The sequence below is a fragment of the Astatotilapia calliptera genome, chromosome 19 (genome assembly GCF_900246225.1).
Source record: "Astatotilapia calliptera chromosome 19, fAstCal1.2, whole genome shotgun sequence".
In the NCBI taxonomy this organism is placed as follows: domain Eukaryota; kingdom Metazoa; phylum Chordata; class Actinopteri; order Cichliformes; family Cichlidae; genus Astatotilapia; species Astatotilapia calliptera.
The window spans coordinates 15,488,322-15,505,026 of record NC_039320.1 but is presented as its reverse complement, the minus strand read 5'-3'; the positions used below and the strand labels follow the sequence as shown (position 1 = coordinate 15,505,026).

Here is a 16,705-nt window from a genome sequence, read left to right as displayed (position 1 = left end):
TATCATTAAAAGACTATACTGACTACTAAGTACAATTTTTCCATTGACAATCACATATGATTAAAGCCAAACACAGTATATCAACATAAACGCCTCATATCAACTGTCAGATACGGTGGTGGAGGGGAGAGAATTTGGGTTTTGCAGCCACAACACGTGAGTACCTTACAGTCATTAAGTTGACCGTGGACTGCTCCGTATACCAAAGTATTCTGAAGTCAAATGTGAGGCCATCTGTCTAACAGCTAAAGCTTGGTTGAAAATGGATAATATAAAAGAACAATAATCTCAAGCACAGCAGCAAATCGACAGCAGAAAGACTGAAAAAGAGAATAAGTGGTGCTGGAGTGGCCTGGATAAAGTCCAGACTTCAACCTGAGTGAAATGTTGTGCCTTAAGAGAGCTGTACATAACAAATGACTGAGAAGCTCAATGAATTGAAGCAATACTGTAAAGAAAAGTGAGCTTAAAAATTCATCTACAGTTATGCATTTTGGCTTAAATTTGGTGTAATAATTTATGTTTTGTTACCAGCTTATAAGACCTGGTATACACTGGCTATTTTTTTTTTTTTTTTTTATTCGCTGACATGTAAAACCTTAGAATTGGCAGGGGATGTAATTTCTTTTTGTCATGGCTGTACCCGTCAGCTGTGATTGTGTTTTTAAGACGAAAAACCCAAACACTGGCTGTTTTCTTTATGAGCTCCACATGTGTGAGGTTTAAATTAGCAGCTTATACATTCATTTAAGGATCACATTCAGGGGAAGCTAAAATTATTTTCCTAACAGATGGCAGATGTGCCACATTTCTGTTGCTGCTTCAAAGACTACGCTTCCTGTTTATTTGACTTCAGGACAAGAAAACATGTTTTTCAAGGAAGCAACCAGGGAAAGCAGAATGTGACGGTTTGAACTGAGTCCTGTAAAAAGGCCAGATTATCTTTTGAATGCAGTCCCACACAAACCTTTATCTTATAGTTATATACACATGTGTACATTTAAACACTGTCAGTTATGTTTTTAAATGAGCTGCTGATATTTGCCTGAAGTTCTGTGGCTTCCCCAAAGTCTGATTTTATCTGGTGCAAAATGTTGTGCCAGATCACTGCAAACAGCTTTTGCATAATGTATGACGTTGTTTTTGTACAATGCGTAACTTCAGTTGACACAGAAATGGAAGTTTCCATCTGTTTGCTCATAGATGTGCAGAGCGGGGGGGGGGGGGGGGTCGGTGCAAAGTTGCAGGTGCACACAGCGAGCCGGAGGTTGTGGTAAAGTGAAGGTTGCACCTCCGCCGTTTCTCAGCACGGAGAGCGAGCTGCAGGCTGCTCTGTGACCACATCCTCTCCTCTGCTGTTGCACTCTCCTCTGCAGGGTTTCATGCCCTGGTTTATCTTTCTCACCCACAGCAGCTTTGACCTTCTTCAGTACACAGATGAAATGCTGATTTCCTGTTATGGGTTAGACTCGTGTTCTTATTTTGCTACAGAGCGTGTTTGAACTAAAGAAAGATATTCTTTGTTTAAGAAAGGAATGCATGTTGTCACACACTGTTTGTGTTTGTGGAAAAGGTGACTCAAAAAGTGAATTGATTTCCAAGAAAAGTAAAGAAAATTACTGGATGAAATTTAAATTTACTAGTAAATTTTACCAGACACTTTTTAGTCATCGGTTTTCTGAATGGAAAATCCTGCTATGAGTAAAATTAACCATCTTAAGAAGTTCTCCTGAGGTGAGATGTTTCAAGATTATGGGGGAGAAAATAGACGACTTCTCAGAAAACAGGCTAGTTGATGAAAAATACATTTTACAGTATCTCTGGAAAAACTTGAGATGTAAAACCAGAGAAAGGCGATGATATTCTTCACAAGTTTGATCAAATGACACATTATTATTCACCTGTCTCATCCTATCTTTTTCAAATTAAGTAATAGTGTTTGATATTATGATATGAAGACTGATTCACAGCTTTAAAAAGTATTTCCAGGGCAAACTACACAAGAACAACACAGCTTTAAAATAATCTAACATACTTTTATTAAGTAGAAAATCAAGTTACACACAGAAAATCACTTTGTATAAGAAATTGACATCAGTCTATTTGAAAGGCAGTTATTAATTATATAAAGACAAATAAGCACATAAAAATCCACAGCAGAACTTGAACAGGTGATTAACAGTGTGCACTTTAACAATAGACTGTTTGTGAACGATATTTACAGAGAGCAAGGTAACTCATGTCCCAGAGTTATTTTTTGAGGCTTCAGCTCAGCTCTCAGTACTTCCGCTTTCCACCAAAACGCTGCAAAACATAGAAAGAACGCAGAGAGTAATAAGTCATTTGTGTTACTGTTATTATTATAGAGAGAGACAATTTTTTTGGACAAGATTTGGACAAACCTGAAGCCTCCACACCAAAAATCCAACGAAAGCTCCATAGGCACAGCTCTTGACAGTAAGCACGCTGTAGACGACCTTGAAATTTTGTGTAGTTGTCAAATACTTCTCTGTAAATAAGAAATATTTAGTGATACAACACAGCTTCTATATTTCCAAGTGATGACAATCATGCTAGAACTGATTCACTGAAGGAATAATCTATAATATTTACCTCTTGATATAGAATTTGTCTCAGCTGTTTGAAAAAAAAGAAGAAATTATTAGTTCACAACAGATGACTGAAATATTAAAAGATTTGCATATAATATGTGCATATAAGAGCAAGACGATTAAGTTCCACAAGAATTTACCCGTATCTCCGTCAATAAAATCTGAATAATCTGTATATACAGTGCCACTGAAGAAATTGACAACGCATTTAAAGGTATTGTCAGGATTTTCCCATTGTTTGGCATAGACTCTCAGCCTGCTGGTGATTTTGTACACGGTCTGGTTGTTGTCATCTTTTCCTTCAAGCGCAGCTTCATCTGTTGCCACACCATCAGTGACATTTTTCCCATTCATTTGCCAATACACTTTGACATGGTCAGGGTAGAAACCAGAGGCCACACAAACGAGGGTCTTCTTTCTTTTTTTGTCTTTGCTGTTTCTGCACTCATGTTTTGAAGGTCTCAGTATTTTTACTTGTGGTGGAGTGATTTTACTGTTTTCTTCTGCAAGGACAAAGGACAAAGAAGAATCACATTAACACACATGACTAAAACTGCCTTTAGATCTACAACAAATGTAAGACACCCAAGTCTCGTGCACATGCCAGGCAAACATTACAATTAATGCACAAAAACATCCAGGAGAACTTTTTTCCCACACATATTAACACAAAGGATTAATTCAGATTACAAAACTCACATTTTCTTTATTACTAAATTATTGTGGTGATCTTACCCAGAACTGTTAGCTTGGTTCCCTCTCCAAAATAAGGAGGATAAGTGCCTGAGCACAATGCCAAGTCACAGCCACAAAAACTCACAAGACTTAGAACACTTGGATTCACCTCAAGCTTATTTTTTCTACAGCATTTGTTAGTTCACATACAAAACGATTACTCTGCCATGTGCAATTTAAATCACTTTTTGATGAAACAAACTGCACTTTTCTGCCAGCTGTTCCATAACACAAATATTCTTCCAGACTTGAGGCCGTTTTTTTTTTTCCAAATATCACAGATTTTCTGACACATTTTGAGATGTTTACTCATTAAAATGCAATTTAAAGGTTTACAGCATGGATGACGACATCTTTACATCTCTAAAAACAAGTATTTATGCACTATTTTGTCACTTTCTTACCCAGTACTGTGAGTTTGGTGCCACTGCCAAAGTAAGCAGGGTCGTAGTTGTTCACACTGATAAACTGCTGTAGAAAAAACTGCTCTAGAAAGCTGCTGTCTGTCTTTGTTCTCTTTTTCAGTGTTAAACAACTTTTACACCCAAACATATAGAAAAGACCTGAGGAAAATCATCTGCTTGTAGCATTATTACGCAAATTTTGACCATGCAAGAGAATTAATTTTGGAAATGCACAAATCTAAAATAACAGACATTAAAACCAACTAATTTACAGAAGGATCCCAATGAATATTTCATCAGAAATTATTACTTTAATGTTAATCCATCTTTGCACTCTTACCTAAAACCGTGAGTTTAGTTCCAGCTCCAAAATAAGCTTCTGACTGGAAACTCACAGTATTTCACAGAGCTGATAAGAACTGAGTGTGAGAACAATATTCTGGGCGCAGAGCCAAATGTTTCATAGGCACAGTACTTTAACTGGAGAACACTGATAACACTTTTTTCTCCTGGCACAAGAAAACTTCTACATAAATTACTTTTAAACTTTAACGATTGCCCACTTTTTTCACTACCATAACATAAAGGTAAATAAATAAATGAAACATATACTAAATGTTCTCATTCAACCAACATATAAACACCATGAGAGTAAAGCCCAGCTGATTTTTGTTGGAAGTTTTCTTACCTAAAACAGTGAGTTTAGTTCCAGCTCCAAAGTAAGCCTCGTTGTAGGAGCACAGAGACTTTGTACTGTGACAAAAACCCTTTCTAGTGCCTCTCTTTAGCTTTGCCACATGGTAATTATTTCAACTGTCAATTTTTACATGTAAAGACTTTGACTTTAGCTACATGAGTTTTTGGTGTGATTTTAAAGTTTTAGAGGCAGCTTAACAAAATCAGTCCTCAACTTTATTTAGTGACCTTTAAAATGTTTTCTTACCTAAAACAGTTAATTTTGTTCCTCCACCAAAGTGAGCCTCTGAAGCACCAGAGTCACAGTGCACCTGATCACTGCTCAAAACAGCTCAACACATGCTGCTTCTGCTTTGCTCCTTAATTCTTTGCTTGCTTTTAATAAACCAAATGTTGCTTTTCTTTAAGTTAAAAATCCCACATATGCTGCACTGCTCTTTTAAGTTTTTACAAATTTAATATGAAACAAAATGTTTGTTTTTTCAGGCAACACTTATTCTTTAATTGTTTTTTGTTTTGTAACATTTATAAGAATAAATTTTGATTCGTCACTTACCAAGAACAGTTAGTTTTGTTCCCTGCCCGAAATAAGCTTCGTTCTGACACAGCATTTAAACCTCAGAGCAAAAAGCCCTGAGCTGAGACTACAGAGAACTCAAACATATTAAGCTTGTTCAAAAAAGACTCCACTCCAGGGATAACTAAAATAACATGTTTGGATTCATGTATCCAAGACCTTACTGCAGACATACATATACTCATATATAGTTTTTATTTCTTACCTAAAACAGTTAATTTTGTTCCTCCACCAAAGTAAGCCTCTAAAGCACCACCAGAGTCACAGTGAAGTTAATTAGTGCTCAAAACAGCCCAACATGCTGTTTCTACTTTGCATCTTCATTTTTTGGTCTCTTCATAAAATAATGAAGTTTCCTTTTATTTTTCTTTAAAGTAAAATGTCTAAATGTGCTGCACTCATGTTTTATTGTTGTTGTTGTTTTTACCAGTTTAAATGCCAAACACCTTACTGAAACACTTTTGTCAGCTTTAACTAGTTTAACTATGTTTATGAAAAGACATTTAGATTTTTCACTTACCAAGAACAGTCAGTTTTGTTCCCTGGCCGAAATAAGCTTCATAATTGGCACAGTGTTTAAGCTTCTGAACAAAAAGCACTGAGCTCAGACTATAACGAGTCCAAGTACAGTAAGTTTGTTACCAAGCTGCTCATGTAAGAAAGTTTTTTATATTAGTTATTCCTCTGGCCCAAATCTTATTACAAACTTTATGTATAATTTTTCTTTCTTACCTAAAACAGTTAATTTTGTTCCTCCACCGAAGAAAGCTTCATAACCACCAGAGGCACAGTGAACTTAATCTGTGCTCAAAACATCACGATGCTTCTTTCACTTTGCTTCTTTAAGCATTTAAGCTACTATTAAGAAAAAAAAATCTGAAGCAACAGCTGCCCTTTAACATGTTTTAATTATTTCTGTGTTGAATTCATGTGAGAGAAAAGTTTTACTTACCAAGAACAGTCAGTTTTGTTCCCTGACCGAAATAAGCTTCTCTATTGACACAGCGCTCAGGCTTAATGTCAAAAAGCACTCTAAACATCTGAGCTCCTTAAACTTATTTTTGCAGCTTCACCCTTGAACATCTTCATGTATTTATTTGGTTATTTCCATGCTTTACTTACCTAATACAGTCAGTTTGGTTCCTTTTCCAAAGTAAGCTTCGCTGTTTGTCACAGTGCAAAATACTCAGCATGAAACTCTTTCTCTACCACACTTCTCTTTGGGAATAATCTTTGCTCATACTTCTGCCAGCACTTTTACTAATCCTCTAAACAAACCAATATTCATCCAACACAGAGGAAAAAGTGAAATATTTACCTAAAACTGTCAGTTTGGTTCCTTGGCCAAAGTAAGCAGGATTGCCAGTGTTCACAGTGCAAAATACTCAGCATGAAACCCTTTTTGTTCCAGAATAACCTTTGACAAACGTCTTTGATAATACTTCTGACAACACTAAGGCTCTAATCAAAATTGCATTTATCAAAACACGGAAATAAAGTGAAATATTTACCTAAAACTGTCAGTTTGGTTCCTTGGCCAAAGTAAGCTTCGTTAGCATTGTCACAGTGCAAAAATACTCAGCATGAAACTCTTTTCACGCCTGAGGGTTGTGTTTACTTATAATCCTGTCAATACTAAGCCTCTGATGAAAGGTACATTTTTCGGAACACGGAAATAAAGTGAAATATTTACCTAATACAGTCAGTTTTGTTCCTTTTCCAAAGTAAGCTTCGCTGGTCTGTCACAGTGCAAAAACACTCAGCAAGAAACCAAAATTATCTCTGAGGATTGTCTTTACTAATAATCCTGTCAGTACTAAGCTTCTGAATAAAGGTACATTCATCAGAACACAGAAATAAAATGAAATATTTACCTAATACAGTCAGTTTTGTTCCTTTTCCAAAGTAAGCTTCGCTGCCCTGACACAATGCAAAAACACTCAGCAAGAAACTGTTTTTGCACAAGAATTATCTCTGAGGATTGTCTTTACTAATAATCCTGTCAGTACTAAGCTTCTGATGAAAGGTACATTTATCAGAACACAGAAATAAAATGAAATATTTACCTAAAACTGTCAGCTTGGTTCCTTTGCCAAAGTAAGCAGGTTCAGTGTAGGTCACAGTGCAAAATACTCAGCATGAAACTGTTTTTGTATCCGAATCCTCTCTAAGGATAGTCTTCATGGATACCTCTGTTTATACTATGGTTATAGTTAAAGTCATATTTATCAAAAAATTCTAGTAAAATGAAATATTTACCTAAAACTGTCAGCTTGGTTCCTTTGCCAAAGTAAGCAGGTTGGTTGTTGGTCACAGTGCAAAATACTCAGCATGAAACTCTTTTTGTATCAGAATAATTGCAATATTACTATACCTGTATGTTAGGCTTAAACAATTACAGTTCACAAAACCCAGTAAAGTGGAATATTTACCTAAAACTGTCAGCTTGGTTCCTTTGCCAAAGGTCAGTGTAGGCACAGTGTACTCAGCATGAAACTGTTTTTGTATCCGAATCCCTCTAAGGATGAGTCTCATGATACCTTGTTTATACTATGGTTATAGTTAAAGTCCATTTTTCAAAAAACTAGTAAAATGAAATATTACCTAAACTGTCAGCTTGGTCTTTGCCAAGTACAGGTTGGTGTTGGTCACAGTGCAAAATCTCAGAGAACTGTTTTTGATCAGAATAATCTTTGACAATCTTTACTAATACCCCTGTCAATGTTATGGCTCTAAACAAATTTACAGTTCACAAAACACCACAGTAAAGTGGAATATTTACCTAAAACTGTCAGCTTGGTTCCTTGGCCAAAGTAAGCAGGTTGTGTGTTGGTCACAGTGCAAAATACTCAGCATGAAACTCTTTTTACACCAGAATAACCTTTAGGTTACTATTAATGAACATTTATGTTAACACTGAGGCTGTAGCCAATGTCATATTTGTCAAAAAATGGAAGTAAAGTGGAATATTTACCTAAAACTGTCAGCTTGGTTCCTTGGCCAAAGTAAGCAGGATTATTGTAGGTCACAGTGCTCCGTTTTTAGCTCAATATTTTAGATTTTTATGAGAACAGAATTTTCCTTCACTGTCAAACCAGCATTTACACCAATTTCTGTGTAATAGGACGAATCAAAGCTTTGAGATATCCAACTTACCTAAAACAGTGAGTTTTGTTCCTTTTCCAAAGTAAGCTTCAGCTCCAGAGTCACGCTGTAGGCCTCCTCTGCCAAAAACTCTCAAAACTTTACAGAAACATCCAGTTTACACATATTCTAATAATCCAGGTGATCTTTAAACACTTTAAACATGGAGGGTGATCTTTACAATGACCAAATTTGTTTTGTGTTTGTTGAGATAACAATACAAACATCCAACGGCTGCAAATATGAATTGCAAGTCTTTAAAAACTTATTTCCCATTAAAATTTCTTCTTAGGAATAGGTTTTCACTACCAAAGTGTTCCTCCATCCCAGACACCTTCAGATTAGTGATTTTTCCGCTCTAACGACGTTTTAAGTTGCATGTAGCAGTCTTCACAATGCATTTTAATGGGAGGAGGTTTTTGTACGACGGCTCTATGGGATTGTATCACCGTGGCCCCCTGTCCCCACGGTGAAAAAGCATCACACAAAAACCTTGCGTCTTTTTCGTTCTCTCCTCTCTCCTTCCCCCACCCCGCTTCTCCCTATCTCAGCCTCCATCTCTGTCTGCCTGTGAGCGCAGCTGTGCAGGTCGGGCTGACTGACGGCTGAACGCGCTCCAACCTGACTGCTGCTATTTCTGTGACAGCTAAGAAAAGAAGCAGGAAGGGAGGGCAGAAAAAACACAAAGAGACTTTTTTATTTGTGTTTGTAGTTGCTCAGAGGAAGTGACATCTCTGGTGGTCACAGCGCTTTATCCAATCAGTTATTGGCAAGCAAGATGAGAAATACTATAAATGGATGCTCACGCATTTTGGTAACTGTAACCTTCAGATAAGACCCCGCATAGAATGCTATAAAAGCATGGTATGCAAAACAACCAAGCACTAAGTATTTGATACCAGTAATACCAGTAAATTAAAATCTCATTGTTTCTGGATGAACTTCTGCTGTCTAGTCGAGTTCATAAGAGTAAATTTGTCACATAAATGATATAGTTTGTATAACTGAAAGGACATTTTGACAAATTATAACATAATATTGGATTGTGTGGATATAGAATCATAGAAATAAAAGAGCAAAGGTTATTATTCTGAAGTGAATTGTAAGATAATAGTTATAGTCAAGAACACAATGAGCCATTTCATAATAATATAAAATTGTATGTAGATACTGATGTAAAAAATATTTATTTGATATATTTTACACAACATAAGTTTGAGCTAACTAAAGTAATCACATACTGAGTAACGTAGTTATGTCCTTAAAACGGTATTTATGTCTAAATATATTTATTTAGTTACATTTGCTCCACTGCAAATTAGCCTGGGCTATACTTACCTTATAATACCTTACATTTCAATTATTCTTATTCAAATTTCTAATTTATTGCTAACTTTTATGATGTATTTTGGAACATTCCAGAACTTAATTATATATTCAAACATCCCATCAGTTCAGTGTGTAAAAGCTGATGTATATTTACATGTTTGACATTTAAGGATGAGTAAATAATTAGCAGCACAAGAATTGTTCTCATGTTTAAACCTAAAATTTCATTAAGAACAGACTTAATAGTGCAAACTATAAGCATTTTATGAGAGCATGTGTACAGTAGCTATAATATTTAGTATAAATTGCACTTTATTTGGATTAATTGTTATCCCGTATAAACCCAGTAGAGGTCAGTGTGTGATAATCTTCTGAACTTGATCCAATCAAACCGAACACACCAAAATAAATAAATGAATGAAGTAGAAACTAAAGCACGTGGATGTTGATAACAAACTGTTTGTGAGGATAATACTGAATGTAGTAAAATATCTTTACTGTACCAACACCTGCTCACTTATCTGAACAGATCAGCGTTGTGGTGATGCAGGGACATGACTGAACTGTGAAATGGCAGTTCTTGTACTTTATGTGTATTTATAAAGGTTATTTATTTGTTTTTTATAAAAATGATTGTATCTGTTCATGTCATATTGGTATTTCCTTTAAATTCATTTTAAGGGATCATCAGAGTTAAACACATAATCATTCCTATTTATCCATCTTCCCCAACTCGTCGTGTTTTTTTCATTGAGGTTGTTGTTTAGCTACTCAGGCTTCCTGAACCACTGTGCTATACTGGAAGCACAGTAATACAGAGCCGTGTCTCCAGCCCCAACGAGGTGTATCTTCAGGGTGGATTCAAGCACGGAAGGCCGAGACATGGTGTACTGTGAATTTTTAAAAGGAGCTTCAATGTTCCAAGAATCTTTACTAAGAGAATATGTCACTAACTCCAGTTTCCCACTGCTGCTTTGTCTGTACCAGTACATGTAGTAATAGTCACTGTCATCTTGTTTACAATCCAGGGTCACATTTGCGGTTCCTTCATAGCTGAAAATAAACTGAGGCTGATCAATTTTAACACCCCGGGAGAAATCTGGAAACAAAGACACAAATCAACAAATTAAGTGAAAAAAATATGATGAGGAATTACCAGAGATATTACAGTTATCTAATATAAGTATAAATGTTCTTACCAGTGAATATAAAAAGCACAAATGGGAGGAAATTCATTTTTACAGTTATTAAATTATTTCAAATAAAATATATCTTTCTGCATTTGTATTTCTAACAGGCTGAGCAGGCACAGCACTGATGCAACTTATTGAACTGCTGCAGTTAAAGCTTCTGAAACAAGATGTCATCAACCCACAGTTTTTCATTCAGACAATCTGAAGGGGTTCATTTTCACAGCAACCATATCCCAGTGGCCACCAAGCCAACTGCAGCTTAATTTAATTTCTTCAGAGTAATGAGACAGTGCTGCTTGCAGGACTCAAGGGGGCAGTTTTTATCACTAACCACTGTATCTGCTAACTACATAGACTGCACTTATGTTAATTCTCTTCCCTTTTTTGTATCCTGTATTGGATAAATTGTGCATCTGCGTACAGAGTGAGGGCAGATGGTGATGCCAAGCTGGGATTTACAAAAAAGCTATTATCTCCAATAATGACTGCGTGGTCTAATCGCTTTTGTTGCTAACACACAGAAGTTCTTGTTCAGGGATGTCAAACATGAGGCCCTGATCCCCACAGTTGTCGTGGTGAAGACTCTGTTATGCTCCATTGGATGGCTTTGAAAAATGTGAAACAATGCTGACAGATTTCTGTCGTTACATTTCATTGATCTGATATCAAAAATAAATCCATGTAAATGTTCTAGAATTTCTACATATTTCTACATACATTTGAAGAGCTTAAGTCTGTTCTATTTAAAACTTATGCTTCCACCAGGACAAAGGTGCTCTGACTTTTACAACCAAACAAGCCACAGCCCCTTCCTGCTTTATGCCATCTGTGACAGACAGGGTGGTTATGTGTATCAGTGTCTGGTCTGTGTGTATCACTGTGACTGGCAGCACAGTAATAGGTGCTGCTGTCATTGATATGCAGCTCAGTTATTTGTAGAGAGAAGAGGTTTTTGGATGCATCGAGAAATGACTCTAAGCGTCCCACAGGTTTATCATATTCTTTTACAAGGAACTCGATTGGAGCTCCGTGGTGGTTCTGTCTGTACCAGAGCATGGTGTAGCCACTCATGCTGAACCCTGAACCCATTTTGCACTCCAGCATCAATGTTCTCCCTGGGTCAGACGTTTGATCTTCAGACTGAAGAACAACAACAGTCAGACCTAGAAGCCATGGTAGAGAACACAGAGAAAAAAAGTGAATTTACTCAGATTTGTCACTTATTAGGCAGTAAATAAAGTGTGAGTAAATACACAGCCAACACACCCACCAGAGTGAATAAAAAACGAGAGGTAAATAACTGCGACAACCATGTTAGTATTGAGCTGTCTCCAGTGAAATGATGCAGCTGTTGCAACATCACTGTATTCAGTACAAAAGCATCATGAGGTCACACGACCACGTGATTTGGGGGACGTATCATCTACAATTTTCTTCAATACGACCATTTTGAAAACAATGTTGACATATATTTATTGACATTTAATTGATTGTGTAGGTGTACATATTTAATCCTAACAAACCAAAGGTAATGGAAACAATCATTTTTTAAAAAAGTAATGTAATGTTCAATATTACTGCTTTATATATTGAGAATCTTGTCTTATTACCTCATGAAAGTTTTGCTTAAAAAGTCTTTATTATGTCACCCTTATGATGTTTTGGTTTAGGACTACTTCCACAGTTGAAAAACTCCTTTGCAAACACTTTTTGTCTAAATAATTAGAGTAATAAATCATTCTTTAAAAACAGCTCATTGCATCAAAACCAGTGTGCATCAAGTCTGTCGAGTCTAAGTAGCCAGAAGTTATAAGATCACATGAACTTTAATATATTTTACTGTTTATTAATATTAAAGCAGACATACAAAAAGCAACAACATTGGAACAGAAACAGCTAGATTAGCATTGTTGTACTGTGAAGCACATATTTTATAGAGAAAAAAAATAGAAAAAGTTTTTCACATAAAAAGACTAAAGCTGAAATTAACTTAAATGTAGTTAAACTGGGAAATTTGTTACATATGTATAGGTACATTACACTTCATAAAGAATACATAGATTTGTTATACCCCAATGTTGCCCTGATAAAAAGATGAACAGTTTCAACGTCCAAAAAGAAAAAACATTATGCCACTGTCATTAGTTTTCTATCAGAGGTTTTTAGTATAGCAGGGATATGAAACACGTCACTGTGTGCTGGCAGCACAGAAATACACAGCTGAGTCTGACAGATTAACGTTTTTGATGATCAGAGAGCCTTTCACTGTGTTGTCTCTTTTTATCTGAAACCGGTCTGTGAACTGGCTCTCATAGTTTGGTTCACCCATAAGCACTGTGTACCCAATGAGGCTCATCGCCTGATCACTCTGCTTGTGCTGGTACCACAGCATTACTTGTAAACTGTTGCCATCATGACTGCAGTTAATCCTGAGCTCCTCAGTCCCTTTGTTCACAACTTGAGCAGACGACTGTTCAAAGGTAACACTCTCCACTTTTTCTGTGAGAAAAACAAAGTGAGGTGAATTTGAGCATTGCAATTCAACAAAAAAAGACAAAACTGTTAAGCTTACTTGTAAGGACCACGAGTATAAATCCAAATGTGTACAGAGCTGGAGGCATTCTAGAAAGTAAACCTAAATGTAGATATGTGAAATCACACAATAAACTGCTTTCACAGCAAAATTACAAAACTAACATCTCGGAGGTGAAACATTTACATGCCGCTCGTGTCTAACAAACCTATACATGTTATATCCTCTCTCTTCTTTACACCACACCCCTTCATTCCTGCCTCCTTAAAACTGCTCACGTGTCCCTTGATGCACATGTTCCTTCGTGGCCGTTGAAAATTATTTACTGATTTTGAAAATAATTTAAAGAATATGAGAAATATCATCCAAAAGGTGCAAATCCAGCTTGTAGTAGCAAATAATTAAATGGCATAATTTTATTTTATGTCATGAAAACAATACTGAACGTAGTAAAATATCTTTACTGCACCAACACCTGCTCACTTATCTGAACAGATCAGCTTTGTGGTGATGCAGAGACATGACTGAACTTTGCACAGGCAGTTCTTGTACTTTATATGTGTCAGTAAATGTTCTTTATTATTGTTCATAAGATTTCTTTTGGCCTATAATGTCACATTGGTATATCTCTGAAATTTATTTTAAGAGGCTATCAGAGTTACAGATACAAGCCTTTCTATTTATCCATCCTCCCATCATGTAGCGATTTTTTTCACAGAGGTTGTTGTTTAGCTGCTCAGGCTTCCTGAACCACTGTGTTCTACTAGAAGCACAGTAGTACAGAGCCGTGTCTTCAGGCTCAACAAGGTGTAGCTGCAGAGTGGAGTTAAGTACAGAACGCCGAGACATGGTGTACTTCATTTTTTCAAAAGGCGCTTCAATGAACGAGTTATCTTGACCAGTAGAATATGCCACTAACTCCAGTTTCCCACTGCTGCTTTGTTTGTACCAGTACAAGTAGTAATGTTGTCTGTCATCTTGTTCACATTTCAGAGTCACAAATGCAGATCCTTTACGACTTGAAATGAATTGAGGCTGGTCAATTTTAACACCCCGGGAGAAATCTGTAAAACAAGAAAACACAGAAAACAAAGGCAAAATCAGCAAATTCAGTGAAAAATATAAAGAAGAATTACCAGAGACATTACAGTTATCTAATATAAGTATAAATGCTCTTACCAGTGAATATAAAAAGCACAAACAAGAGGAGATTCATTTTTATAACAAAACATAAAAATTATTAATTTTCTGCATTTATATTTACAACAGTCACAGCACTGATGAAACTTATTGAACTGCTGCAGTCAAAGCTTCTGTAACAAGATGTCATCAACCCACAGTTTTCCACAGCTTCCTTTTACAGCAACAGTCTCCCAGTGGCCACCAAACCAACTGCAGCTTAATTATCCTCTCCCCAGTGTACTGTGACAGTGCTGCTTGCAGGTCTCAAGGGGGCAGTTTATATCACTTTACTGGTAAATGAACTAATGTTGATTTCTGCAAGCCACCTTTCCTGTTTTCATCCTGGTTTTTGATACTTTTATTTATGATCAGTCAGTTTATTGCATGCTCTTTTCATAATTTTATACCCAGTAAAAGCTTCGAACTCACCGTTTTTGTCCCATATTGAATTAATTATGCACCTCCATACAGAGTGAGGGGAGATGGTGATGCAAAATTTGGATTTATAAACAAATTTATTACCTACAAAAATACTGTGACTGGCAGCACAGTAGTAGGTGCTGCTGTCATTCATATGCAGCTCAGTTATTTGTGGAGAGAAGTTGTTTTTGGATGTATCGATAAATGACTCTAAGTGTCCCAACGGTTTCTCGTATTCCCTCATAAGGAACTTGATTGGAGCTCCATGATGGTTCTGTCTGTACCAGAACATGGTGTAGCTGCTCATGCTAAACCCTGAACCCATTTTTGGAAGTTTTTGTGCCTTTGTCATTAGTTTTCTATCAGAGGTTTTTAGTATAGCAGGGATATGAAACACGTCACCGTGTGCTGGCAGCACAGAAATACACAGCTGAGTCTGACAGATTAAGGCTTTTGATGATCAGAGAGCCTTTCACTGTGTTGTCTCTTTTTATCTCAAACCGGTCTGTGAACTGGCTCTCATAGTTTGGTTTACTCTGGGGTACTGTGTACCCAATGAGGCTCATTGCCTGATCACTCTGCTTGTGCTGGTACCACAGCATTACTTGTAAGTTGCTGTCATCATGACTGCAGTTAATCCTGAGCTCCTCAGTCCCTTTGTTCACAACTTGAGCAGACGACTGTTCAAAGGTAACACTCTCCACTTTTTCTGTGAGAAAAACAAAGGTGACGTGAGGTGAATTTGAGCATTGCAATTCAACAAAAAAAGACAAAACTGTTAAGCTTACTTGTAAGGACCACGAGTATAAATCCAAATGTGTACAGAGCTGGAGGCATTCTAGAAAGTAAACCTAAATGTAGATATGTGAAATCACACAATAAACTGCTTTCACAGCAAAATTACAAAACTAACATCTCTGCGGTTGAACATTTACATGCCGCTCGTGTCTAACAAACTTATACATGTTGAGTTATATCCTCTCTCTTCTTTACACCACACCCCTTCATTCCTGCCTCCTTAAAACTGCTCACGTGTCCCTTGATGCACATGTTCCTTCGTGGCCGTTGAAAATTATTTACTGATTTTGAAAATAATTTAAAGAATATGAGAAATATCATCCAAAAGGTGCAAATCCAGCTTGTAGTAGCAAATAATTAAATGGCATAATTTTATTTTATGTCATGAAAACAATACTGAACGTAGTAAAATATCTTTACTGCACCAACACCTGCTCACTTATCTGAACAGATCAGCTTTGTGGTGATGCAGAGACATGACTGAACTTTGCACAGGCAGTTCTTGTACTTTATATGTGTCAGTAAATGTTCTTTATTATTGTTCATAAGATTTCTTTTGGCCTATAATGTCACATTGGTATATCTCTGAAATTTATTTTAAGAGGCTATCAGAGTTACAGATACAAGCCTTTCTATTTATCCATCCTCCCATCATGTAGCGATTTTTTTTTTCCCACCGAGGTTGTTGTTTAGCTGCTCAGGCTTCCTGAACCACTGTGTTCTACTAGAAGCACAGTAGTACAGAGCCGTGTCTTCAGGCTCAACAAGGTGTAGCTGCAGAGTGGAGTTAAGCAAGGAAGGCCGAGACATGGTGTACTTCATTTTTTCAAAAGGCGCTTCAATGAACGAGTTATCTTGACCAGTAGAATATGCCACTAACTCCAGTTTCCCACTGCTGCTTTGTTTGTACCAGTACAAGTAGTAATGTTGTCTGTCATCTTGTTCACATTTCAGAGTCACAAATGCAGATCCTTTACTGCTTAATATGAATTGAGGCTGGTCAATTTTAACACCCCGGGAGAAATCTGTAAAACAAGAAAACAGAGAAAACAAAGGCAAAATCAGCAAATTCAGTGAAAAAT

The 16,705-nt window shown here is 36.6% G+C and overlaps 3 gene segments (V, D, J or C); all 3 read right to left on the bottom strand.

Moving 5' to 3' along the window:
- Positions 1–2,015: 2,015 nt before the first annotated feature.
- On the bottom strand, positions 2,016–12,012 carry LOC113011540 (T-cell receptor beta chain C region-like). The segment is given in 8 exon segments: positions 2,016–2,304; positions 2,403–2,509; positions 2,614–2,637; positions 2,753–3,115; positions 5,977–6,015; positions 8,618–8,626; positions 11,575–11,853; positions 11,961–12,012. Coding segments are annotated over 8 exon segments (891 nt in total).
- A 700-nt stretch (positions 12,013–12,712) lies between these two features.
- On the bottom strand, positions 12,713–13,593 carry LOC113011539 (T-cell receptor beta chain V region C5-like). The segment is given in 2 exon segments: positions 12,713–13,189; positions 13,263–13,593. Coding segments are annotated over 2 exon segments (360 nt in total).
- A 1,498-nt stretch (positions 13,594–15,091) lies between these two features.
- Positions 15,092–15,754, bottom strand: LOC113011537 (T-cell receptor alpha chain V region RL-5-like). The segment is given in 2 exon segments: positions 15,092–15,534; positions 15,614–15,754. Coding segments are annotated over 2 exon segments (360 nt in total).
- Positions 15,755–16,705: the final 951 nt, after the last annotated feature.